This window comes from Heterodontus francisci, chromosome 24 (genome assembly GCF_036365525.1).
Source record: "Heterodontus francisci isolate sHetFra1 chromosome 24, sHetFra1.hap1, whole genome shotgun sequence".
Classification (NCBI taxonomy): domain Eukaryota; kingdom Metazoa; phylum Chordata; class Chondrichthyes; order Heterodontiformes; family Heterodontidae; genus Heterodontus; species Heterodontus francisci.
Genome location: NC_090394.1, coordinates 78,999,381 through 79,025,955, shown reverse-complemented (window position 1 = coordinate 79,025,955; position 26,575 = coordinate 78,999,381). Strand labels below are relative to the sequence as shown.

The 26,575-nt window shown below is 46.5% G+C and overlaps 1 protein-coding gene across 1 annotated transcript; it reads left to right on the top strand.

Moving 5' to 3' along the window:
* The first annotated feature begins 1,258 nt into the window (after positions 1-1,258).
* LOC137383588 (tubulin epsilon and delta complex protein 2) lies at positions 1,259-25,683 on the top strand. Its single transcript, XM_068056744.1, has 10 exons — positions 1,259-1,396; positions 3,274-3,372; positions 4,507-4,562; positions 9,629-10,415; positions 13,378-13,431; positions 13,913-13,991; positions 14,499-14,619; positions 17,683-17,784; positions 20,352-20,527; positions 24,562-25,683. Exons 1-10 carry the CDS (start codon positions 1,371-1,373, stop codon positions 24,706-24,708), a joined length of 1,647 nt encoding a protein of 548 aa, XP_067912845.1. The 5' UTR covers positions 1,259-1,370; the 3' UTR covers positions 24,709-25,683.
* The last annotated feature ends 892 nt before the right edge of the window (positions 25,684-26,575 follow it).

The window sequence follows — 26,575 nt, the reverse complement described above, 5'->3', positions numbered from 1 at the left end:
AAGAACCCACATGGGTGCTGGAGGGGAGGAGGTGTTTGTAAGCAAACACATCCCTCCATGGTGTTGAGTCACAGCTTTGGTCACAGCCTCCTATCTATTTGAGAATCGCTCTTCACTTGTCTGTTTAAAGACCGTTCCTTGGTTATCACTTTAAGAGTCTCTCCTCGCCTGTCCTTTTGAGGGATTTCCCTTTCCTGGGCCTTTACTGTCCCTTTGAGGGATTTGCCTCGCCTATCACTTTGAGGGCTTCTCCTCACCCGCCCCTCTAATAATCTTCAGTTGCCTGTCCCTTTAAGGGTCTCTCACCTCCTGTCCCTTTAGGGAACTGCCTTTGCCTGTCACTTTAATGATCTCTGCTCTCCTGGCCCTTTATGAAGCTCCCTTAGCATGTCGCTTTAAGGGTCTCCTCTCCAGTCCTTTTATGGAACTCCCTTTGCCTGTTCCTTTAAGGGTCACTCCTCTCCCGTCCCTTTATGGAACTCCTTTTGCCTGTCCCTTTAAGGAGCTCTCCTCTCCTGTCCTTTTAAGGATCTCTCCTCTCCTATCCCTTTAAGGGATTCTCCTCTCCTGTGCCTTTATGGAACTCCCGTTGCCTGTTCCTTTAAGGGTCTCTCCTCTCCTGTCCCTTTTTGGAACGCCCTCTGCCTGTCCCTTTAAGGATCTCTCCTGTCCCTTTATGGAATTCCCTTGGCCTGTTCCTTTAAAGGTATCTCCTCTCCTGTCCCTTGAAGGGTCTCTCCACTCCTGTCCCTTTATGGAACTCCCTTTGCTTGTTCTTTTAAGGGTCTCTCCTCTCCTGTCCCTTTATGGAACTCCCTCTGCCTGTCCCTTTATGGAATTCCCTTTGCTTGTCCCTTTAAGGGTCTCTCCTCTACTGTCCCTATGGAATTCCCTTTGCTTGTCCCTTTAAGGGTCTCTCCTCTACTGTCCCTTTAAGGAATTCCCTTTGCCTATCCCTTTAAAGAATTCCCTTTGCCTGTCCCTTTTTCGGGTCTCTCCTCTCCTGTCCCTTTAAGGAATTCCCTTTGTCTGTCCCTTTAAGGAGCTCTCCTGTCCCTTTAAAAATTCCCTTTGCCTGTCCCTTTAAGGGTCTCTCCTCTCCTGTCCTGTCCCTTTAAGAGCTCCTGTTGCCTGTCCCTTTAATGGTCTCTCCTCTCCTGTCCCTTTAAGAGCTTCTGTTGCCTGTCCCTTTAAGAGTCTCCTTGGTTCCTGCGCCACCCCGTGGTGGCAGCGGGTAAGCTCCGCGAGCTGTCGCTTCGCAACAGTTGCCGGGGCCGAGGCCCGCGCCTGCGCAACGCAAGGTGCGACAGCGGCCGCCACCAGGCCCGGAACCCGCGGTCCAGGCCCAGGCCCAGACCCAGACCCAGACCATGCTGCCGGCCTCCCGGGCTCTCAGGTAATCTGCTCCGCTGCCCATTTACCGAAAAGTGCCCCGTGCTCACTCCAGGGCGCGGCCTTGTCTTTCTGTAGCGCCTTTCCCATCCACTGGATGTCCCAAAGCGCTTGGCGGTCGCCAGGTGGGAAATGCAGCTGATATATTGTGCACAGCAAGATCCCACAAACAGGAATGTGATAATGACCAGATCATTTTATTGTGAGGCTGATTGAAGGATAAATATTGGCCACAGGACTCCACCAGAGAGGGCAGGCGAGCCTCACTTCAACAGCTCATTTGAGAGGCAGCACCTCTAATGGTGCAGCACTCCCTCGGCACTGACCCTACCGGTGACTCGGCACTGACCCTACCGGTGACGCGGCACTCCCTCGGCGCTGACCCTACCGGTGACTCGGCACTGACCCTACCGGTGACTCGGCGCTGACCCTACCGGTGACGCGGCACTCCCTCGGCGCTGACCCTACCGGTGACGCGGCACTCCCTCGGCGCTGACCCTACCGGTGACGCGGCACTCCCTCGGCGCTGACCCTACCGGTGACGCGGCACTCCCTCGGCGCTGACCCTACCGGTGACGCGGCACTCCCTCGGCGCTGACCCTACCGGTGACTCGGCACTGACCCTACCGGTGACGCGGCACTCCCTCGGCGCTGACCCTACCGGTGACTCGGCACTGACCCTACCGGTGACGCGGCACTCCCTCGGCACTGACCCTACCGGTGATGCGGCACTCCCTCGGCACTGACCCTACCGTTGACGCGGCACTCCCTCGGCACTGACCCTACCGTTGACGCGGCACTCCCTCGGCGCTGACCCATCCGACGATGCGGCACTCCCTCGGCGCTGACCCATCCGACGATGCGGCACTCCCTCGGCGCTGACCCATCCGACGATGCGGCACTCCCTCGGCGCTGACCCATCCGACGATGCGGCACTCCCTCGGCGCTGACCCTACCGGTGACGCGGCGCTCCCTCGGCGCTGACCCTCTGACAGCGCGGCGCTCCCTCTGCGCTGACCCTTCCGACGACACGGCGCTCCCTCGGCGCTGACCCTTCTGACACGGTGCTCTCTTGGTGCGGTCCCTCCCTGTTCACTGATGCTCCAACAGCGCGGCGCTCCCTTGGCGCTGACCCTCTGGCAGCGCGGCGCTCCCTCGGCACTGACCCTTCCAACGACACAGCGCTCCCTCGGCGCTGACCCTCTGGCAGCGCAGCGCTCCCTCGGCGCTGACCCTCTGGCAGCATGCCGCTAGATTACAATCACTAGATTGGTCCCTGGGATGAGCGGCTGAGTAAATTGGGCCGATACTCTCTGGAGTTTAGAAGAATGAGAGAAGATCTCTTTGAAACATATACGATTCTGAAGGGGCTGGATAGGGTAGATAGACGCTGGGAGATTGTTACCCTTGGCTGGGGAATCTAGAAAGTCTCAGGATGAGGGGTCTATCGATCATTTAGGACTGAGATGAGGAGAAATTTCTTCGCTCAGAGGAGTGAATCTTTTGAATTGTCTCGCCCAGAGGGAAGTGGATGCTCCATCGTTGAGAATATTCAAGGCTGTGATTGATAGATTTTTGATCTTTCATGGAATCGAGGGATATGGGGAGTGTGCAGGAAAGTGGAATTGAGGCAGAAGATCAGCATGATTGTGTTGAACATTCTACTCCTGCTCCTATTTCTTATGTTTTTCTGTATCTGTTATTCTAATTATGAAACCCCTGATATATGGATTTAAATTTAACTTTTTGCATTGGAACTATGGGAGGGCATTGATTAGTTCTATAAATTGTTGAGTAGGTTCATGTTTAAATTGTTTAGGTTATTGGGTGGGTTTTGTTTGTTTTTTTTCCAGAGGTATCTAATGGTTGGATGCGTTACAGGCTGTCCTCACTACTGTTTGAAGCCATTCAGGAGTGTACAGAGGAGGAGAGAAAGCTCGAAGATGAGCTCAAGAGTTATCGCAAGCTGCTGAAGCCCTGGTATGACTGTCCAATTTGTTTTATTTCTATTACACAGAATGTACAATGCCCCATTGTCCTGCTTTTGCTAATACCCTTCACCCGCCCCCCCCAAACAGGCCAGTCTGTCTTCCCCCCCACTCCTCTGGATGCTACCGTTCCCCCCCCCCCCCGCCCCCGAGGCCAGACTGCCTCCCCTCCTTCTCTCAGTGCTATACAAATTGAGTCAGGTGATACTGGACTGCTCATTTGCACCTCCTAGTGATTGAGTCTGGAGAAGCAGAGGTCTTGGTTTGTGATTCCAACTCATCCTCCTGTAAGTGGAGTGGGGATTATTAAAATCTATTGAATCCTGTTGTCAGCCTAATTCAAAGCAGCAATGTAATTGTGAATAGATCGCTGCTGATCTCTAACTGTATATATCCAGAAGCTGTATTTACATCATAGGCATCACAATTCAAAAGAGTACAGTTGTTCCTTTGGAGGTTTAACACCGAAGTTGTTGTGGATGTAAATTGGAAAACACTGCTTAACTCTAAATACTTTTTGTACTAAGTTTAGTGCACAGAAGAATTTTTTTTATTCGTTTGGGGGATATGGGCATCGCTGACTAGGCCAGCATTTATTGCCCATCCCTAATTGCCCTTGGCTTGCTTGGCCATTTCAGAGGGCATTTAAGAGTCAACCACATTGCTGGGGTCTGGTGGCACATGTAGGCCAGACCAGGTAAGGACAGCAGATTTTTTTCCCTAAATTAGTGAATCAGATGGGTGTTTACAATAATTGACCAATAGACTAGCTTTTGATTCCAGATTTTTTTATTAATCAAATTCAAATTTCACTATCTACAGTGGTGAGGTTTGAACCCATGTCCCCAGGACATTAGCCTGGGCTCTGGATTATTAGTCCAGTGATATTACCACAATGCCACTGCCTCCCCAACCCCAATCCCTCTTTAAAATCCAGCTTTGTTGCATGGGGTGGTTAAACACCATCTTAAATCAAGTTCTTAGGTTCCCTGTTTTGAGGTCTGTGTATGGTCAGTAATGTTTAAGTAAAATGCTACAGTGCCCAGAACCATCTGGATAAATAAAGACAAACTGGTTTCCAGCAGCTCATGTTGGTTATTAAAACTTTATTGATGTTTATTCTCAGGAATCCCAGTGCTGCAGAGAGCCCAGTGAAGAATGACGCCACTGCCAGCAAGACAGGTGTGTCCGGCTGGGAATCTTTCAAGGATCTCTTGTGGGAGGGGGTGGTGGGTGGGGGATTGGGGTGTGGGTTGGGGGGTTGGGTGGGGGGGTTGGGGTGGGGAGTGTATATATTAGGAATCCGAAAACACCATTTCAAGAGGCTGGCTCTTTTTGGTGATGGCAACACCATCTTTCTGCCTTCTCAATATCTGCCTGTCGCTAGTTACCTCTTAACAGCTTCTTCTGTTACTTTGGTTTTTAGAAATATGAAGCATTCTTGCATTTCATGAATTCTGAAAGATAAAACAGCCTTCCTGAACTGCAATGCACCCCCTGCCCCGCCCCCCCCCCCCCCCCCCACCCCACTAAGTCTTTTGGTCAATACATTGGATAAAACTGAACACCATACTCCATTTGTGGTGTAACCAGTATTATATTCTCCATTTAATCTGCTTGGCCTTGTGATCTGTGGCTCTGAGAAAGCCAACATTTTATTTTACTTAGAGTAACACAGGAGCAGGCCATTCAGCTCCTTGAGCTTATTCCTGTACAATGCAGAACCAGGGTTTTTGGTCCAACCAGTCCATGTTTCTATTTTCTTCACCCTGAGAATGGTGAGCCTGTGGAATTCACTACCACAGAAAGCAGTTGAGGCCAAAACATTGTATGAAGGAGTTAGATATAGCTCTTGGGTCTAAAGGGATCAAAGGGTATGGGGCAAAAGCGGGAACAGGTTACTGAGTTGGATGATCAGCCATGATCATAATGAATGACGGAGCAGGCTCGAAGGGCCGAATGGCCTACTCCTGCTCCTATTTTCTAAGTTTCTGTGTTGGTGTTTATCCACAAGCAATATCCTAATCTCATATATCTACTCTATTGCCATATCCCTTTTTCTTCCTTTGCCTCAGCAACCTGTATCACCTGGTCTTAAATGTTGGCGTGGTCTCTTATTCAATCACGAACTCTGGGAATGCAGTCTACAGCCCCATGACTTGTGAGCTGTGCTTCTGGGAGAGACTATTTCCATAATTTAGTGTGGAGATGGGGAATCATGGGGAGATGGTGGCGTAGTGGTAATGTCACTGTACTAGTAATCCAGAGGCCCGAGCTAATTCCCTCGGGACACAGGTTCAAATCCCACCATGGCAGCTAGTGGAGTTTAAATTCAATTAATTAATAAAGTCAATTAATTGATAAAAATATGGAATTGAAAACTTGTCGCAGTAATGGTGCCATGAAGCTATTATCGTAAAAACCCATCTGGTTCACTAATGTCCTTTAGGGAAGGGAATCTGCCGTCTTTACCTGGTTTGGCCTACATGTGACTCCAGACTCACAGCAATGTGGTTGACTCTAAACTGCCCTCTGAAATGGCCTAGCAAGCCACTCAGTTCAAGGGCAATTAGGGATCGGCAACAAATGCTGGCCTGGCCACCAGTGCTCATATGCCATGAAAGAATAAGAAAACGTTTGTTTACTGATCTCAGACAATTGCTTTTTTCCTTGTTCTCTTTAGAAGTGTGATTTTATTTGCGTTGTGATGTGACTCCTTAGCTTGCCTGATACTGACTTGAAACCCTCTTCTATTTCATTCACTTGTTAAAATGTTTCTTTCAAGTTGATATGTTCTGTGACTGACCGTTTCAACATTTCTTAGCAATTAAGTTCTTTGCCTTGAGAAGCTCACCAACATTTACTGTAAAAAGAGCTTTTTATTTGGAACTCCGGACCCCATGAAGTCTCATGGCATCAGGTCAAACGTGGGCAAGGAAACCTCCTGCTGATTCCCACCTACCACCCTCCCTCAGCTGATGAGTCCGTTCTCCTCCACGTCAAACACCACTTGGAAGAAGCACTGAGGGTGGCAAGGGCGCAGAATGTACTCTGGGTGGGGGACTTCAATGTCCATCACCAAGAAACGCTCAGTAGCATCACGACTGACCGCGATGGCCGGGTCCTAAAGATCATAGCTGCTAGATTGGGTATGCGGCAGGTGATGAGGGAACCAACAAGAGGGAAAAACATCCTCACCAAATCGCCTGCTGCAGATGCATCTGTCCATGATAGTATTGGTAGGAGTGACAACCACACAGTCCTTGTGGAAAATAAGTCCTGTCTTCACATTGAGGATACCCTCCATCGTGTTGTGTGGCACTATCACTGTGCTAAATGGGATAGATTTCGAACAGATCTAGCAATGCAAAACTGGGCATCCATGAGGCGCTGTCGGCCATCAGCAGCATCAGAATTGTACTCAACCACAATCTGTAACCTCATGGCCCGGCATATCCCCCACTCTACCATTACCATCAAGCTTGGGGATTAACCCTGGTTCAATGAAGAGTGCAGGAGGGCATGCCAGGAGCAGCACCAGGCATACCTCAAAATGAGGTGTCAACCTGGTGAAGCTACAACATACGTGCATGCCAGACAGCGTAAGCAGCATGCGATAGACGGAGCTAAACGATCCCACAACCAACGGATCAGATCTAAGCTCTGCAATCCTGCCACATCCAGTCGTGAATGGTGGTGGACAATTAAACAACTAACAGGAGGAGATGGTTCCACAAATATCCCCATCCTCATTGATGGGGGAGCCATCAGTGCAAAAGATAAGGCTGAAGCATTTGCAACAATCTTCAGCCAGAAGTGCCGAGTGGATGATCCATCTCAGCTTCCTCCTGAAGTCCCCAGCATCACAGACAATTCAGTCAATTCGATTCACTCCGCGTGATATCAAGAAACGACTGAAGGCACTGGATACTGCAAAGGCTATGGGCCCTGACAAAATTCCAGCAATAGTATTGAAGACCTGTGCTCCAGAACTTGTCGCGTCACTAGCCAAGCTGTTTCAGTACAGCTACAACACTGGCATCTACCCAGCAATGTGAAAAATTGCCCAGGTATGCAGGACAAATCCAACTCTGCCAATTACCGTCCGATCAGTCTACTCTCGAGCTTCAGCAAAGTGATGGAAGGTGTCATTGACGGTGCTATCAAGTGGCACTTGCTTAGCAATAACCTGCTCAGTGATGCTCAGCTTGGGTTCCACCAGGACCACTCAGCTCCTGACCTCATTACAGCCTTGGTTCAAACATGGACAAAAGAGCTGAACTCAAGAAGTGAGGTGTGAGTGACTGCCCTTGACATCAAGGCAGCATTTGACCGATTATGGCATCAATGAGCCCTAGCAAAACTGAGGCCAATGGGAATCAGGGGGAAAACTCTCCGCTGGTTGGAGTCATACCTAGTGCAAAGGAAGATGGTTGTGATTGTTGGAGGTCAATCATCTCAGCTCCAGGACATCACTGCAGGAGTTCCTCAGAGTGGTGTCCTAGGCCCAACCATCTTCAGCTACTTCATCAATGATCTTCCTTCAGTCATAAGGTCAGAAGTGGGGATGTTTGCTGATGATTGCCCTTGACATTCAATGGCATTACCATCGCTGAATCCCCCACCATCAACATCCTGGGGGTTACCATTGATCAGAAACTGGAAACTGAACTGGAGTAGCCATATAAATACTGTGGCTACAAGAGCAGGTCAGAGGCTAGGAATCCTGCGGCGCGTAACACACCTCCTGTCTCCAGAATGCCTGTTCACCATCTGCAAGGCACAACTCAGGAGTGTGATGGAATACTCTCCACTTGCCTGGATGGGTGCAGCTCCAACAATACTCAAGAAGCTCAACACCATCCAGGACAAAGCAGCCTGCTTGATTATCACCCCATCTACAAACATTCACTCCCTCCACCACCGACACAGGGTGTCAGCACTGTGTATCGTCTACAAGTTCACTGCAGTAACGCACCAAGGCTACTCAGGCAGTACCTTCCAAACCCATGCCCTCTACCACCTCGGAGGACAAGGGCAGCAAATGCATGGGAACACCACCAGCTACAAGTTCCCCTCCAAGCCACACACCATCCTGACTTGGAACTATATCGCCGTTCCTTCACTGTTGCTGGATCAAAATCCTGGAACTCCCTTCCTAACAGCACTGTGGGTGTACCTACCCCACACGGACTGCAGCGGTTCAAGAAGGCAGCTCACCACTACCTTCTCAAGGGCAGTTAGGGATGGGCAATAAATGCTAGCTTGGCCAGCGATGCCCACATCTCATGTGACAATTTTTTTTAAAAACCCTGTACCATGGGGAATTCCAGTGTTCCGTTCGGTGAACTTGTCCTTGGTTTCATTGGATCATTTTCTTTAGAGAATTTCCCAACCCCTGTTATAAGAGCTAATTTTTACGTTCTCTCTGAGCAAAGTGCCCTATTCTGGAACAGTAGAATGGGGTAACTCTTAACCCCCCCGGTCTATCAGTGGTAGTTTTCAGGGCTGCCTTTGGCCTCCATTAAACACTCTCTGGGTTAATTACACCGTCCAGCTGTGCACACCTGCTCTTGGCGGGCTGGGATTCTTTATTTTTATCCTCATCTTCCCTCCACACCACCCCACTCACACACTGATGTCATGAGTGCTCACTGAGCCCTGATAAGCTCACTGTGGGTGATTTTTCACTGTGTGCAATGTGTAACAAATTGTTGATACCTTTATAGCAGAAAACACGTAAAGCAAATCTCCCCCACCAGCACCAGCTCATTTTTCCACTCCTGATCTCTCCCGAATGAACAACGGATGAGGAGTACTTACCAATGTGGGGTGATGGGCAGAGGGTCCTGAGGACCACTGCGGGGTGATGGGCAGAGGGTCCTGAGGACCACTGCGGGGTGATGGGCAGAGGGTCCTGAGGACCACTGCGGGGTGATGGGCAGAGGGTCCTGAGGACCACTGCGGGATGATGGGCAGAGGGGCCTGAGGACCACTGCGGGATGATGGGCAGAGGGGCCTGAGGACCACTGCGGGGTGATGGGCAGAGGGGCCTGAGGACCACTGCGGGGTGATGGGCAGAGGGTCCTGAGGACCACTGCGGGATGATGGGCAGAGGGGCCTGAGGACCACTAATGTGAAATAATACAGTGGATCAGCAAGGCACCGAGTTTAACATTCTGTTAAACAGAATACAGATTGAGAGCCTGAATTCAGAGCTCTATTAATTCTCTGTTCTTCTGTTCCAGAGCCTGATTGTAGTTCTGAGGAGCTGGAGGTGTTGAACAGAGCTCTGGTCAAAGCCCTACGAATCCGACAAACCCATCGTAACATGCTTGGGACGGAGCTGATCCAACCGCATGCCCCTGAGGGCAGCACAGCACCGACTGATGCAGGGTATGGCATTCCCAAACAGACACCAGCAGCCAGCTGTGGCGATAAACCTTCACCAGACATTGTATTCAAGACACTGCAGTCAAATGCCAAGAGCAAGGCAGCCAGTGCCAACAGGAGCAATGTTGGTGGCAAAGTGACAGCACCAGAGTGTAAGCAGAGGTTCTTACCGAGTCATTTGGCAGATAGCTTTTCTGGGAAGAGGGTCGCAGCACATGTCGACTCCTCAAGGAAGCCAGTGTCTTGTAAATTGAAGGTGCCGTATAAAACCGAGTTGGAAGTTAGGAGGAAGTTGGTATCGTCGGCTGTGGGGCAGTTAACTCGAGGCTCCTCGCACATTCAGTCAAGCGCAGTTCAAACATGGCATACAAAACGACCTGTCTCTGTTGACAGGGCAGGAAGCAGAACTCGACAAAGCAGGCTCTGGTCCTCAAAAACAGCTGCAAGGACAGTCACACCACACAGTGTGCAGACTCCCACAGATACAGACACTGTTCCCACCTCAGCATTCGCTGTCATTAGCCAGCAGAGAGTCATTAGCATTAAAGAGTCTGTGCACTCAAGTGCTTCTGGAGGGAATGTGCCCCAGGATGAAAGCTCTTCCACTGAGATACCCAAATTATTCACCCTTCAAGGAAGTGGGTAAGAGGATTGGAAATTTACTTGTAGTGTATTTTAAAAGCTCAAGTCTGCTTGGTCTCTTTGAGGTTTATTATGGAGTGTCTTGTCTGTTTTGTTCCGATGTGCTGTATTTTACATCCGTCTACAAATTGACCAATTTGCATTGAGGATCTGGGTAAGGCAGTTAATTTAATGAGACACTTTGTGACAGGAGAGAATGCATGAGCAGAGGATGAGAATATGAAAGTGGGTTTAATCTGTCTGAGACGCATGGGCTGAGTGACTGAATCTGATGTAATCCGCTCCACCAGACTGCACCAAACCAAAGTCCCTGTCCTTTTGTTTAATTTTTTAAATTCTTTCTGGGTTTCTTGTCCTGGTGATAGGGGCGTGTGTTGAAGTGAAGTTCTGGGCAAAGTCTAGTCCTCCCCAGGTGTCTAATCCCAATGCCGTGTCTACGATGCACACAGTGGGAGCCCTGTCTTTCTCTCTAGCCCAGGGTTGCTGTGGGCAGTTATATCACCCCTAATGCTACATTGACTCATCCAAAAACTCAGCAGAGACCAGGGGCTGAATTTTTGCGGCCACCTGAAATTGGAGACAGAGACAGGCAGTGTGTTAATTTCAAGATGCTGATCCCAGCGCCAGCAATAACCACCAGGGTGGGGGGAGAGTCAGGCAGCAATACCCCTGTTCTCACAATTGAGGCCAATTAAGTCTGTTGAAAATCTCGTTAAGAGCTTGTGAAGGTTTGACATTTAAATTTTTAAAGGAGTGCACAGGTTACTTGCACCGCACCTTCCAGAAACTGGCCAGCTGAAGGGAAGCAGGTAAAGAGTGGGGAGCCAGCCATGGCTGCCGCAGGACATCACCCTGGCCCCAGAAGAGGGTCAGCAGGGCAAAGGGGGACTGGGCATTTGGTAAGGGGTTGCCCTTGGCACTGCACAGATGGCAGGGAGTGGGCACAGTGCTTGGGTTTTGAACAGGGTTGGCATCGCAGGGGCAGAAGAACAGGGGGGCAAAGCTGCCAAGGATAATAGGGCAGCCAACTGCCCAGGAAGTCTCCTGATGGCAATGGGGGTACGACTGTCTGATTTTGGGCCTAGTGGCGATGAGGGCAACACCCTTCACAGGAATGCCAGAGCCCCGGGCATCAGGAGAGCATGGGAGTGGAAAGAAGGGCAGGAAGGCAATGGAGGCCAAACCCTCAACACAGGATCGACCACCGACGACGAAGCTACCTGGAGATGACAGAGATTCAGTGCTACAGGAGACTGTGACTCTCCGGGCAGATAATCACTGACATCTGTGCCCTCTTTGCCGAAGACCTCGCACCTTGCAGCAGTGGTCACCACTCCCTGCCAGTGGCTGTCAAAATCACTGTGGCCTTGATCATCTTCACTTCTGGCTTCTTCCAAGGATCAGATGTGGACTTTAGTGGCATCTCACAAATGGCTGCACACCACTGCATCTCGCTGCACAATGATGCCCTCTTTGCCAGAGCTGGACAGTGCATTCATTTAACAAAATGCACAGCCTCACGGAGACAGAGTGCATAGGTGGATCCCAGGGAACAAGGGATGTCCCTTGAAGACATGGCTACTGACCCCTCTGCAGGAGCCCCGGACAGGGACACAGAGGTGATATAACCTATGCCATTTGCTCAGTATAACAACCATTGAGAAGGCCATTGGGCTTCTGAAGATGGGATTCCAGTGCCTGGACCGGTTAGGTGGTGCCCTCCATTACCCTCCTGCAAGGGTTTTAGACATTGTGGTGGTCTGCTGCAAGAGGACCACCTTCCTCTCCCTCATGGCCTCCAGCATTAGATCCGGGTCGGCATCAATGAAGCATGGGGCTGCCCTGCCCTGGATGCCAGGCATCTGGCTCCCCTATGACATCTCTTCCCTCTGGTGCTATGGAAGGTTTTAGCTCAATCAGCAGATTTCTCCCTTCGGACAATCCGCAGCCTCAGTAATAGCTGCCGTGGGGAGTCTGAATGAGTCCCATGCTTCATCTGGCCTGCCTCAGTTCCGGCCCCCACTGGCTCAAAGTGGACAGGAAATCCATCTCCATTACAATTAAGGGCTTCCCCGTGCGAAAATCTGAACTTTAAACAGTTTCCCACTGGAGGTGGGTTTCTGACCCAAAAACAAACCCAGTCCCTGTTTCCTGCCTCCGTGGTGAAAATTCAGCTCCAGGGATCTGACCTGCAGCTGCTGATCTTTCTGGCTCAGTACCACAGCAGGTGCAGTTGCTGATTCAGCCTTCGGGAACGGGCGGTTGGTGCTCGAGGTCCAGGTTCAAGTAGAAATATTTAAAACTGTTCCTCAGAAGGATAAGGATTTTAAACTAACAGGATATGCAAAAAAATCATCATTTATTGTAACTTTGATTTTTGAAAGTGTAATCCCAACATCAGTGCTCCTGTCAACAGCTCAACAACTTCTATTGATAAGCTCCTTTCATGTCCTGAGGTGTTGCACAGAGGGAATAAAGGAGAGGGTGTGGGAGATTATAGGTTTCCAAAAACTTGGCCAAGCAGCTGAGTTTTCTTAAAGGTAGAGTGAGGGGTGGAGGGGACTAGGGAGGATGATTTGGAGAGTAACACTGAGACAGCTGAAAATTGTGCCACAGATGGGGCAGAGAGAGAAGGCGTATGAAGAATGTCTGCGTTCAAGGACTGGATAGTGTAGGATGGATTTAAGTCTGGAGGAGATAGCTGAGCAAGGGTGGGTCTGTTTCACAGGGAGACAGGAATGGGTTTAGAATTTAGTTTAATAGGGAACAGAGAGCTAGTGTAGGTCAGTGAGGAAAAGGAGATGGGCAACTGGAATTTACTGCAGATCAGGATGTGACTAGCTGAGTTCTGCTGTTCTGGTTTATTGTAGCTTGAGAAATTAACAGTTTTTCCTTGTTGACATGGTTATGCTGGGTGTTGATGGACTTTCTGTGCACTTAAATTGTCCTGAAACCTTCACAGGTCAACGCTGAAACTTCCTTTAGAGTGGAGAAAGCAGCGAAGCAGAAATGCACGGTAAGCAGAACCTTGGGAGCAGGGCTGTAGAAGCTGAACACAAACTTGCCCCAAGGGGGAACTGGCACATATGCCCCAGCTCCCTAGATTTCAGAGATTTTCAGTGTTTTATTTTTTTTAAGATATATTTTAACATATTCCCCCCCCCCCCCCCCTCCTTAACTCATTAACTTTTCCCAGTAATGACAGGTGGAGCAGAAAGAGGAGGGGTACACAGAATCCTCCTCTACCTCCCCATTATTTCCCAGGTGAGCAGAAAGGAGGGGTGATCAGGAGGATTTACCCCCACCGGTGTATTTTTTAGCATGGGTTGTCCCCTTTCCTTCTCTGCTTTTGCTCCAAATTCTGAAATTCTAAATGTTTCCCTCTTTAGAAGTAGTTGCCTCAATGAGAAATCCCAACCAAAGCAAAAACCTTGCGATAGATCGGAAGAGATGGGCATGGGCGAACACTCGTCATTCATTCTGTTTTTGTTGTCTAGCTTGTGGGGAAAAGTGGCTGCGTTTGAAACTGATGAAATCCAGGAGAAGCTATGCTTCATGCAAAGAATTCAATCAGCAGTATCCTTTTATATTAAAGATTGAATCTACCCACACTTTGCAATCAGCAGCACAAAATTAAATCATATGTAATTTTTTTATTCCATTTTACTGGGTTGTATTTTTGAATTTCTGTATTAATATCAGTAGAGAGAAAGTTCATACAGGGTACTGGCTAGACAGGATTACTGATCATGTTGGGGAGCTGGATTGTCATCATGGATTCCTGAAACAGAAATTGTGGTTCTGCCATGTTCTGTTTCAGAAAGCCAGGTGGTGAAGGATAGAACTGGAGCCAATCTTTACACACTTAAAAGCTTTTATTTACAGAGACACGCATAATAAACATGTACCTCCAAACCCAACAACCACAGTTTCAATCTGCTCCTATGTATAGGAGCACAAGTGAATCCCCAGTTAATGCCACCACCTGAATACAATTATATATTCAATTAACATGCAAGTGTAGGGAAGGGAAATACATCAAAATAAAACCTTCCAAAACTTTTGCTTAATATCAGACTGAAGTTCCATTCACAGCTTCCAACTGTGAGTTACGCACAGATTGAAGAACAATTGGGCAACATCCGTGAGTTTTACAAATGTATTGACCAATGTGTACACACAGACCCGCTGCTCAATTCTTCAGGTATGTCCTTTATAAAATATCTACGATTTATTTAATGTTGGCCATGGGGAGAGACACTTAGAGGCCAAGTACACTTTTTATAAAAGGACAATCTATCTGTATCAGGCTCGAAAACTTGTAGTCCCCAAAGGACAATAGAGAAATCACATCCCTAGATTTTATTTACAAGCAACAGAATGGAATCATATCCCAGTGGAGACCCCACCTCCCCCTTGCACTGGGAGTAGTTAGGGAGGGTGCTGGGTGGTCATAGTACACTTTCACCTGCTGGTATAGGCAGCTTGAAGAAATGGAGAGAAATTTGGCATCGTTTCCAGATTGCATTGCACTATTTTTTCTTGCACTGGAAAACTAAGATGAAAAGATAGGATTCTTGGTGCAGGATATCAGCAAAGAATATAAAGAGAGAAGGTAAGTTTAAGAAGCAGTTAGTAAGTGAGATCAAGCTTATAAATTATAAATAGAGGAAGAGATTGAGACAGACAGAGTTCCACAGTATCGGAATCCCTGGATAGAATGAACTGGAGTAGGAGACCGTCTAGTGACTACTGATTACAGCATAGTGAAGATGTAGGAAGGAGGAGAAGCTTGTTGGAAAAAGAGAACAGTTCACGTGGCAGTATGATATAGCAATTACAGAAACATGACTTAAGGAGGGACAGGAATGGCAGCTCAACGTTCTTGGTTACAGGGTTTTCAGATGCAATAAGGAGGGGGAGTGGCAATTTTGGTCAAGGAAACTATTACAGCTGTGAGGAGGGATGATATGCTGGAAGGTTCATTAAATGAGAGGATATGAATTGAGCTAAGGAACAAAAAAGGGGCAATCACACTACTGGAAGTGTAGTATAGACCCCCAAACAGTCAGAGGGAGATAGAAGAGTAGGTATGTCGGAAAATCTCTGAGAAGTGCAAAAACAATAGGGCAGTAATAGGGGATTTTAACTACCCCAATATTAACAAGATCCCACATGGCAGACTGGTTAAAAAAATAAAATCCCATGGGGATCCAGGGAAGTGCAGCAAGGTGGATACAAAATTGGCTCAGTGGCAGAAAACAAAGGGTAATTGTTGACGGCTATTTTAGAGACTGGAGGGCTGTTTCCAGTGGCGTTCGCAGGGCTCAGTACTGGGTCCCCTGCTTTTTGTGGTATAAACGATTTGGACGTAAATGTAGGGGGCATGATCAAGAAGTTTACAGATGACACAAAGATTGGCTTTGTGGTAGATAGTGAGGAGGATGTTGATGGTCTGGTCAGATGGGCAGAAAAGTGGCAAACGGAATTCAACCTGGAGAAGTGTTAGGTGATGCATTTGGGGAGATCAAACAAGGCAAAGGAATACACAATAAATGGGAAAATACTGAGAAGTGTAGAGGAAGTGAGGAACCTTGAAGTGAATGTCCACAGATCCCTGAAGGTAGCAGGACAGGTCGATAAGGTGGTTAAGAAGGCATATGGAATCCTTTCCTTTATTAGGCGAGAGCAGGGAGGTTATGCTGGATCTGTCTAACTCATTGGTTAGGCCACAACTTGAGTACTGTGTGCAGTTCTGGTCACCTCATTACAGAAGGATGTAATTGCACTAGAGAGGGTACAGAGGAGATTTACGAGGATGTTGCCAGGACTGGGAAAATGCAGCTATGAGGAAAGATTGGATAGGCTGGGGTTGTTCTCCTTGGAACAGAGAAGGCTGAGGGAAGATCTGATTGAAATGTATAAAATTTTGAGGGGCGTGGATAGTGTGGAGGTGAAGGGTCTATTCACCTTAGCAGAGAGATCAGTGACGAGGGGGCATAGATTTAAAGAAAGAATAGAGGGGAGATGAGAAGTTTTTTCACCTAGAGGGTGGTGGGGATCTGGAACTCACTGCATAAGAGTAGTTGAGGCAGAAACCCTCAACTCATTCAAAAGGAGTCTAGATATGCACGTCATCTGCATAATCTGCAGGGCTACAGACCGAATGCTGGAAGATGGGATTAGAATCGGTGGATTGCTTTTCGGCCAGCACAGACACAATGGGCCAAGTGGCCTCTTTCTGTGCCTTAAACTTTCTATGATTCACGGGAACGCTAATATCAATTTAAAATGGACAGATAAGAAAGGATGTGATGGAGGAAGGGGGTTGGATGCTGGTGGTAAATGAAGCAATATCTATTAAATGGCAAACATAGTGCTGCTCCCAGGGGTGGGAGAGAATGTGTGTGGTTGAGCCTCACTGCAGAGGGAGAGGAATTCAGCCTGGGCACAGTCAGTTTTCAGCAATTTTTGCCAACTGTGACAAAGCTTGATCCTTGAATGTAATGTCCAATTTATATCTTTGATAAATTTTTTATTGATTTAGTAAATGATTTGTTTCATCAATCCCCAAATTTGATTTGCTCCGTTGTGATGGTTCATACATTTGATACAGACATACATACTAAAAATTCGTATATCAGATGATATCTTGTAAATTAAGATTTGTATTTAGTAAAGTCTGCCTCCTATTATAAATTTGATTTATACATCAGATTTAATTTCAATTGTTTTGGAAAACACAACATCTAAATGTTTCCTGAAGTATTGTTTTTGACTAAGGACTTCTTTGGAAAGTTTGGTTGAAGAAGATCCGAAGTTTTCAGCATATTTTAAGCCTTCGCGGAATGAAATTGAAAATTCAAGTATCAAGAATGTTGTTCATCAAACTGTATGAGGATCTGGTCTTACAAAATGAGATTAATCTATTACAGGACATTGTGTTTCTTTATGTTTCTGGTGTACATGTATTGTACTTTTAATGTTTGTTATATTCTAATTGCTGTTTATTCAGGTTTGAAGTTGAATACAACAATCTTATTCAACTGTTGATGTTTAAACTAACCTTGGTTTGGTTTGGGAAACAGAGAAAGCATCCACTAGTTAAACCAAAACAATTATTTCCATTGGCAGTGCTGGAGGGGCGTTGATCAAATAGTCTCTTCCTGTTCTTAAAAATCCTTTAAAAATCTGTTCTCTTTCAGTGCAAGGCCCCCCCCAGATAGTGTGACAGGGATAATAATAATTATTCTTGTGTTCGTCAAAGGTCCCCTCAGTGGGCAGCATGAATATGAGAGTCTGCAAACACTGGAGAGATGTCAAGATATTGTATCAAAACTCCTTCACCAGGTTCAGCAGCTCACGGATGGTGAGTGCATTATCTTTTAACCCACATGAGGAATTTCCACTCTTAGCTTACCCGAATTTTGATACTTTGTTGAGACCTAGTTACATCAAGCAGCCTCGATTACATACATTAAAGATACAGAGTAAATAGAATTGTAGAATGGTTATAGCACAGCAGGAGGCTATTTGGCCTGTCATGTCTGTACCAGCTCTTTGCATGAGCAACTCAGCTCATCCCACTCCCCTGCCTTTTCCCCATAGCCCTTCAATTTGTTTCTCTTCAGATCATTATTCAATTCCCTTTTGAAAGCCACAATTGAACCTACCTCCACCACACTCTCAGGCAGTGCATTCCAGATCCTAACCACTCACTGCATAAAAAAGTTTCCCTCCTATCTCCTTTGGTTCTTTTGCCAATCGCCTTAAAATGGTGTCTTTTGGTTCTCAATGGGAACAGTTTCTCCTGATCTACGCCCCTCATGATTTTGAACACCTCTATCAATCTCCTCTTAATCTTCTCTAAGGAGAACCACTCCAGCTTCTCCAAACTCTCACATAACTGAAGTCTCTCATCCCCTGGAACAATTCTCCTATATCTTTTCTGCACTCTCTCTAATACCTTCACATCCTTCCTAAAGTGTGGTGCCCAGAATTGGACACAATACTCCAGTTGAGGCCGAACCAGTGTTGTAAAGGTTCGCCATCACTTCCTTGCTTTTGTACTCTATGTCTCTGTTTATAAAGTCCAGGATCCCATATGCCTTATACTTTCTAAACCTGGTCTGCCATCTTCAACCATTTGTGCATGTATAAGCCCAAGTCCCCCTGCTCCTGCACCCCCTTTATAAATTATTTTTTATTTGTTCTTGGGATGAGCATGTCATTAGCAAGGCCAGCCTTTGTTGCCCTTGAGCAGGTGGTAGTGAGCCACCTTCTTGAACCACTGCAGTCCATGTGGTGCGGGTACACCCACAGTGCTGTTTGGAAGAGAGTTCCACAATTTTGACCCAACAACAGTGAAGGAGCAACAATCTAGTTCCAAGTCAGGATGGTGAGTGACTTGAAGGGAACTTGCACGTGGTGGTGTTCCCATGCGTCTGCTGCCCTTGTTCTATTCGGTGGTAGAGGTCGCGGGTTTGGAAGATGCTTTCAAAGGAGAATTGTGCCCTTGATTTTATATTGCCCCTCCTCATTCTTCCTACCAAAATACATCACTTCACATTTCTCTGCATTAATTTCCGCCCATTCCACCAGCTTGTCTATTTCCTCTTGAAGTCTATCACTATCCTCCTCACAGTTCACAATATTTCCAAGTTTTGTGTCATCTGCAAATTTTCAAATTGTGCCCTGCACACCCAAGTCGAGGTCAGTAATATGGATCAAGAAAAATAGTGGTCCTAACACTGACCACAGGGAACCGCACTATATACCTTCCTCCAGTCTGTAAAACAACCATTCACCACTACTGTCTGTTTCCTGTCAATCAGCCAACTTCAATTCCATGCTGTCACAGTTCCTTTTTATTCCATAGGCTTTACCTTTTGTGACAAGCCTATTATGTGGCACTTTATCAAATGCCTTTTGGAAATCCATATTCACCACATTAACTGCATTACCTTCATCAGCCCTCTCTGATAACCTCATCAAAAAATTCAATGAAGTTAATTAAACATGATTTTCCTTTAACAAATCCATGCTGGCTTTCCTTAACTAATTCGCATGCGTCCAAGTGACTGTTAATTTTGTCCCAGATTATTTCTAAAAGCTTTCCCACCACTAAGGTTCAACTGACTGTCCTGTAGCTGCTGGGTTTATCCTTGCACCCTTTTTGATGAAGGGTGCATGCAGCATTTGCAATTCTCCAATCCTCTGGCACCACCCCTGTATCTAAGAAGGATTGCAGGATTATGGCCAGTGCCTGTGCAATTTCCACCCTTCCCTCAGTATTCTTGAATGCATCTGATCTAGTCCTGGTGACTTATCAACTTTAAGTACAGCCAGCCTTTCTAATACCCACTCTTTATCAATTTTTAGACCATCCAGTGTCTCAACTATAAGTCCCCACGAAGTGCCCCACAGCATGCTCGAATCAGACATAAATCTGTAAAAACATCCAGTGCCTCACACATGTCAGCTAGACAGTGATTGTTAGTGGGCAATTCTATCATGAGTGGTATCACAGGTGATCCCGACTTTCCCCCAGCTTATATTCAAATGTACTCCAATTACTTTGGCTAAGAAGCGTATGATCAGAAGCAGCAAACCTGAATGACGTATTCCCCACCCTCGAAGGCAATGTTCAGTTGTTCCACAGCTGAAGTGAGCTAATTGAGCTTTACCCAAGCACTGAAGCAGGACTTGCTTTGGTCTGAGTGGCTCTACTGCAGCAGGTGGGACAGTCAACCACCAGGGCCGCCTTGGTCCTAATCACAAATGCTTTTACAGAGATTAAGTCAGGATCTGCACGTGGAATCAGTTGGTTTTAGTAATTTTTAAGTACACTGATACCCCCTTTAAATCTGCTTTATTTTTCCCTTGTGTTTCCCATGCCACCATCTGACTGACTTTACTGTTTATCTTGACCACTAGCTGAGGCATTTTGGGTAAAGTTCGGGAGCTGCTGGAGGTTCAACTTCAAAATGTGCAAAGATTTTGGCAGCATGTGTGCACCTCTCCTGTTCTATTCCAGTTTGCAGGAGCTGAAGGAGATGGAGGCTCTCAGGTTTCAAGTACAAACTCTCCAAAGACAGATCCAGATCCAAAAGGTAATGCACAGTTCTCATTTCCAAATGAACCATTGCTTTAAACATTTGTAATATTGGAACCAGGATGCTTCAATGAAAGATATTCCAAATTACCACCATCACTTCTTGGGGAGTACACGAAGATTATTGTCTTGCTACCTGGTTAATGTATTACTGTGCCCGCTGAAGCAGTGAGCAGCTCTGGTTATGATCTTGTTCAACCAATTAAAGAAAGAAAGACTTTCATTTATATTTTTTTTTATTCGTCCATGGGATGTGGGTGTCACTGGCTAGGCCAGCACTTATTGCCCATCCCTAATTGCCCTTGAACTGAGTGGCCATTTCAGAGGGCATGTAAGAGTCAACCACATTGCTGTGGATGTGGAGTCACATGTAGGCCAGACCAGGTAAGGATGGCAGATTTCCTTCCCGAAAGGACATTAGTGAACCAGATGGGTTGTTACAACAATCGACAATGGCTTCATGGTCACACTAGACTAGCTTTTTTTTTTAATTCCAGATTTATTAATTGAATTCAAATTTCACCATCTGCCGTGGTGGGATTCGAACCCATGTCCCCAGAGCATTAGCCTGGGCCTCTGGGCTACCAGTCCAGTGACATTACCACTACGCCACTGCCTTCCCTGTATATAGCGCCTTTCATATCCACCGGATATCCCAATGTGCTTTACAGCCAATGAAGTACTTTTGAAGTGTAGTCATTGTTGTAATGTAGGAAATGCGGCAGCCAATTTGCGCACAGCAAGCTCCCACAAACAGCATGTGATAATGGCCAGATAATTTGTTTTTCTGATGTCGATTGAAGGATAAATATTGGCCAGGTCACCGGGGAAAGCTCCCCTGCTCTTCTTCGAAATAGTGCCTTGGGATCTTTTATGTCCACCTGCGATGGCTGACTGGGCCTTGGTTTAACATCTCATTCAAAAGACAGCGCGTCCAACAGTGCAGCAGTCCTCAGTACTACATTGGTGTATTAGCCTTCATTTTGTGCTCAAGTCCTGGAGTGGGACTTGAACCCACAGCCTTGTGACTCAGGCGAGAGTGCTGCCAACTGAGCCACGGGCAACCCCAGCTTCTCCAATCTGTCCAGGCAACTGAAGTGCACATATACCCCGGATGTCTCTGACCCTGCACCCCCTTTCGAATTGTTTCCTTTAGGAACATAGAAGCAGGAGGAGGCCAATTAGCCCTTTGAGCCTGCCCCACCATTCAATGTGATCATGGCTGATCATCCACTTCAGTGCTTTTGTCCCACACTATCCTCATATCACCTTATGTCATTTGTATTTAGAAATCTGTCATCTCTGCTTTAAACATACTCAATGACTGAGCTTCCACAGCCCTCTGGGGCAGAGAATTCCAAAGACTCACAACCCTCTGAGCAAAGAAATTTCTCCTCATCTCTGTCCTAAGTGGTTAACCCCTTATTTTGAAATTGTGTCCCCTGGTTCTAGACTCCCCAGTCAGGGGGAACATCTTAGCTGCATCTACCCTGTCTATCCCATTAAGTGTTTTGTCGGTTCCAATGAGATCACCTCTCATTCTTCAAATCGTTCGAGAATGCAAGCCCAGTTTCTCCAAAGTCTCTTCATAGGACAATCCTACCAGCCCGGGAACATGTCTGGTGAACCATCATTGCACTCCCTCTATGGCAATAATATACTTCCTATGGTAAGGGGACCAAAACTTCACAAAGAACTCCAGGTGCGGTCTAACCAAGGTTCTATACCATTAAAGCAAGACTTCACTCCTGTACTCTCATCCTCGTGCGATAAAGGCTAACATACCATTAGCCTTCCTAACTGCTTGCTGCACCTGCATGTTAGCTTTCAGTGACTTATTGACAAGGATACCCAGGTCCCTTTGTACATCTACACTTTCTAGTCTCTTAGCATTTAAGAAATACTCTGCACATCTGTTCCTCCTACCGAAGTGGATAACCTCACATTTTTCCACATTATATTCCATCTGCCACATTCTTGCCCACTGACTAAGTCTGTCCAAATCCCCTTGAAGCCGCTTTGCACCTTCCTCACAACACACATTCCCACCTAGTTTTGTGTCATCCGCGAACTTGGAAACACTACATTTGGGCCCCACATCCAAATCATTGATATATATTGTGAGCACCTGGGGCCCAAGTACTGATCCCTGCGGTACCCCACTAGTCACAGCCTGCCAATGCGAGAATGACCCATTTATTCCTACTGTCTGGTTTCTGTCTGTTAACCAATCCTTAATCCCTGCCAGTATATTACATCCTATCCCATGTGCTTTAATTTTGCGAACCAATCTCCTGTGGGGGACTTTATCAAAAGTCTTCTGAAAATCCAAGCATACTACGTCCACCGACTCCCCTTTATCAATTCTGTTAGTAACATCCTCAAAAAAAACTCCAACAGGTTCGTCAAACATGATTTCCCATTCATAAATCCACATTGAGTATGCCCAATTAGATCATTATTATCCAAGTGTCCATTTATCACATCCTTTATTATTTTATATTGCCTCTCATTCTTCCTATCAAAATATATCACTTTACAATTGGTGGAGGTAGATTCAATTGAGGCTTTCAAAAGGGAATTGGATAAGCACCTGCAGGATTACAGGTTAAGGGCAGGGGAGTGGGTAGTTGAGTTGCTCTTGCAGAGAGTTGGCGCGGACTCGCTGGACCAAATGCTCTCCTTCTATGCCATAACCATTTTATGATTAGTCTAGTGGCTCTTCATTGCACCTTTTCCAAAGCCTAAATATCACCCACCATGTGAGGAATCCAGAACAGGATACAGTCTTCCAAATGAGGCCTGACCAAGGTCTTGTACAAGAAGTTACCTTTGACATGCAGTGATACTCATGTGGGCAAATATGGCAGCCATATTCTGCACAGCATGGTCCCACAAATAGCAAAGAAATAAATCAATTGTTTCTTAGTGATATTGGTTAAGGGAGGAACACTGGCCAGGGCACCTGATCTTCAGACAGTGTTGAGGGTTCTTCCATGTCCTCAAGAGGAGGACGAAGCCTTTCTTCAACTTCCTGTCTGCAGGTTGACCACCCCCCCCCCCCCTTCCTCCCCAGGCAATGCTGCAGTTCCGTACTGCACCAGAGGGTCATCTGGGATTAAACTTCAGGTGGACTGTGCTTTGACTCATGTCATAACTCCGATGAGAGTTCTACCGACCGAACCACATTGTCATGACGTCCTTCACTAGGTCACTTTACTGCCCTGTTATGTTTGTGCTGTTGAGGAATGGCTGTTTTGTCTTGGACTTCATGATCAGCAGATTTTTAATTTGTTTATTTTCACAATGCAGATTAATTCAAAAGGGGCAGGGATCACACGAAACAAGAAAAAATCACCTTCCTGGTACTTTGCTGGTGATCTATGTTACATTGGATTTATCCCTGGAGTTTGGGGAGGCCAGTTTTACTATGACCCCTTTCTCATTTGATTTGATTGGATAGGTTATGTTCCACTTTTAGTGATGCTTGGCTTACGGTTTCAGATGAACAGGTTGGAGAATAAAAGTCATCCTTGTTCATAAGAAAATAATTTATTCCTTTAATTACCAAACATGTAAACAGAATGCATCTGAATCGGAATAACACAGAACAGTTAAGGTATTTTTATTCTGTGCCTGTTTGGTTGGGGGTGTACCATTGCCCTTTGTGGTACTGAGCCACAGAGATTGCCAAGGCCCTGGTTCCACTCCAGCTGAGTTAGCTGAGGTCACTTGGGGTGGTAGTTGGGATACTGCATTCAGCCACAGCCCCCGCTCCTGGTCGCTGTCCATTGAATCCTGCAGAGAGAGCTGAGAACTGAACTGGCTAAGCTGTGATGCTTACCACAATGAAATGATCAACAACGGTCAGGAGTGGGGCAATTGTGTGTGTGTGTAGTGGTGTAAGTGGAATGTTAGGTGTATCTGCACCTAAACACCCTTTAACTTGTTTATATATAATAGAGTGAACATAGAGGTTTAAGGTGCAGTTGGGGGCTGAGTCTCTTTGACTCTTCCTTTTCCTCTCCCCAGGCTATGGCGGAAGAGTTGATTCCCCTTCTGTTTTCCTCCGGGCCTCCAGAGCAGTCCCTGTATCATCTTTATCGAGCGGCGTATTCCCAGCTCTGTGAGGGAGGAGAGGAATTCCCTGTCTTGGTGCTGGATAATATACATGAGTGACTGAAACAACGGACCCACCAACCAGCATCTGCAACAATAATCGTGTAGAAGATCTGGGCCCACAAGATGTCTCACACTTCTGAACAACTTGACCTGAAGCTGGCTTGGAGCAGCACAGAGGATTTCACACTGATCAGCTGTCTCCAACACCAACACATATCCGACCACTGTGTCTGCTCTAAGTGCTGCCTATAAGGATCCAGTGTGAAATGAGTGTGGGCAACTTCAACCCATTTCTACTGTTTTAATTAAAAAAAAGGCCCAGAATTCGCACTTACTTGATGGGCAATCTTACTCAGAAGGGACAGTGGATTGTTGGTATGAGAAATGTTTCACTGATGTGCTCTTTGGAGCTTGAGGCAGTATAGAGGGAGCTTTACTCTGTATCTAATCCTTTCTTTTATCTAACCCTTGCTGCATCTGCCCTGGGACTGTTTGATGGGGACAGCGTAGAGGGAGCTTTACTCTGTATCTAACCCTGTGCTGTATCTGCCCTGGGACTGTTTGATGGGGACAGCGTAGAGGGAGCTTTACTCTGCATCTAACCCTGTGCTGTATCTGCCGTGGGAGTGTTTGATGGGGACAGCGTAGAGGGAGCTTTACTCTGCATCTAACCCTGTGCTGTATCTGCCCTAGGAGTGTTTGGGGACAGTGTAGAGGGAGCTTTACTCTGTATCTAACCCTGTGCTGTACCTGAATCCATGTTTGATGCTGACACTGAATGTCCTGTTCCAGCAATAACATCTTTCACATTGATTTGAACAAAAATCTTCTTCAATATCTTTTGTATTATCCGCTTGTACTGTCCAAGATTTATACTTTTATTACTGAATGAATCAAAAACTATTCTAATTATTAGAGTTTAGATTTGTAAAGCTAACTGTATTAAAAATCATCATAGTTATTCCCTGAATAGTGTGTGTGAATAAAGGAGAGCTGTCTCTGACCAGCAAATCTCAACTCTTCTATCTAAAAGGACTGTTCCGTTGCTCGTTTTTCTCTTTAGAAGATCCTAATTGTTGCTGTGGTAGAATTGAAGTCCATCGTCAACTCCATGTTTGTGGGCCTGGATGATGTGGTGATACAGGAATGTTGCTGTCAAAGTTCCCTTGCAAGACCCGATCAATTGGGAATAATGAATGTCTGTCTGAGAGTGAGTTACAGGCTGGGTTCAGGGGTGTAATAAATTCTGGGTGTGAAACTTGAGAAATTTGTAACAATTGACTGAATTCTAATAAAAGGTCATAGACTGATGAAATGGGAAGACACATGCAAATGAAATGTAACACAGAGAAATGTGAAATGATGCATTTTGGTAGGAAGAATGAGGACAGACGTTAGAATGGCAGTTAACCTAAAACAGAACCCAAAAATCTTCCAGCGTGTAAATAGTAAGTGGGTAGTAAGAGGCAGGGTGGGTCCTATTAGGGACAAAGAGGATGATATATGTTTAGAGGTGCAGGGTCAGGATAGAATACTTAATGAGTATTTTGTATCGGTGTTTACTAAGGAAGAGAATGTCAGAGAGTTCTACAGCACAGAAACAGGCCCTTCGGCCCAACATGCTGGCAAAATATTGGTGGAAGTGGCGATGGTAAAGGTAGTGGATGAGGTGAAAATTGATAGGTAGGATGTACTGGAAAGGCTGGCTAAGCTTGGAGTGGATAGGTCGCCTGGTCCGGATAGCTTGCATCCCAGGTTGCTAAAGAAAGTGGGAGTGGAGATAGCGGAAGGTCTTGCCATAATCTTCCAGCTTTCCCTAGATATGGGGGAGGTGCCAGAAGACTGGAGAGTGGCAAATGTGACACCCTTGTTCAAGAAAGGATGTAAGGATAGTCCTAGTAACTACAGGCTGGTCAGTTTAACA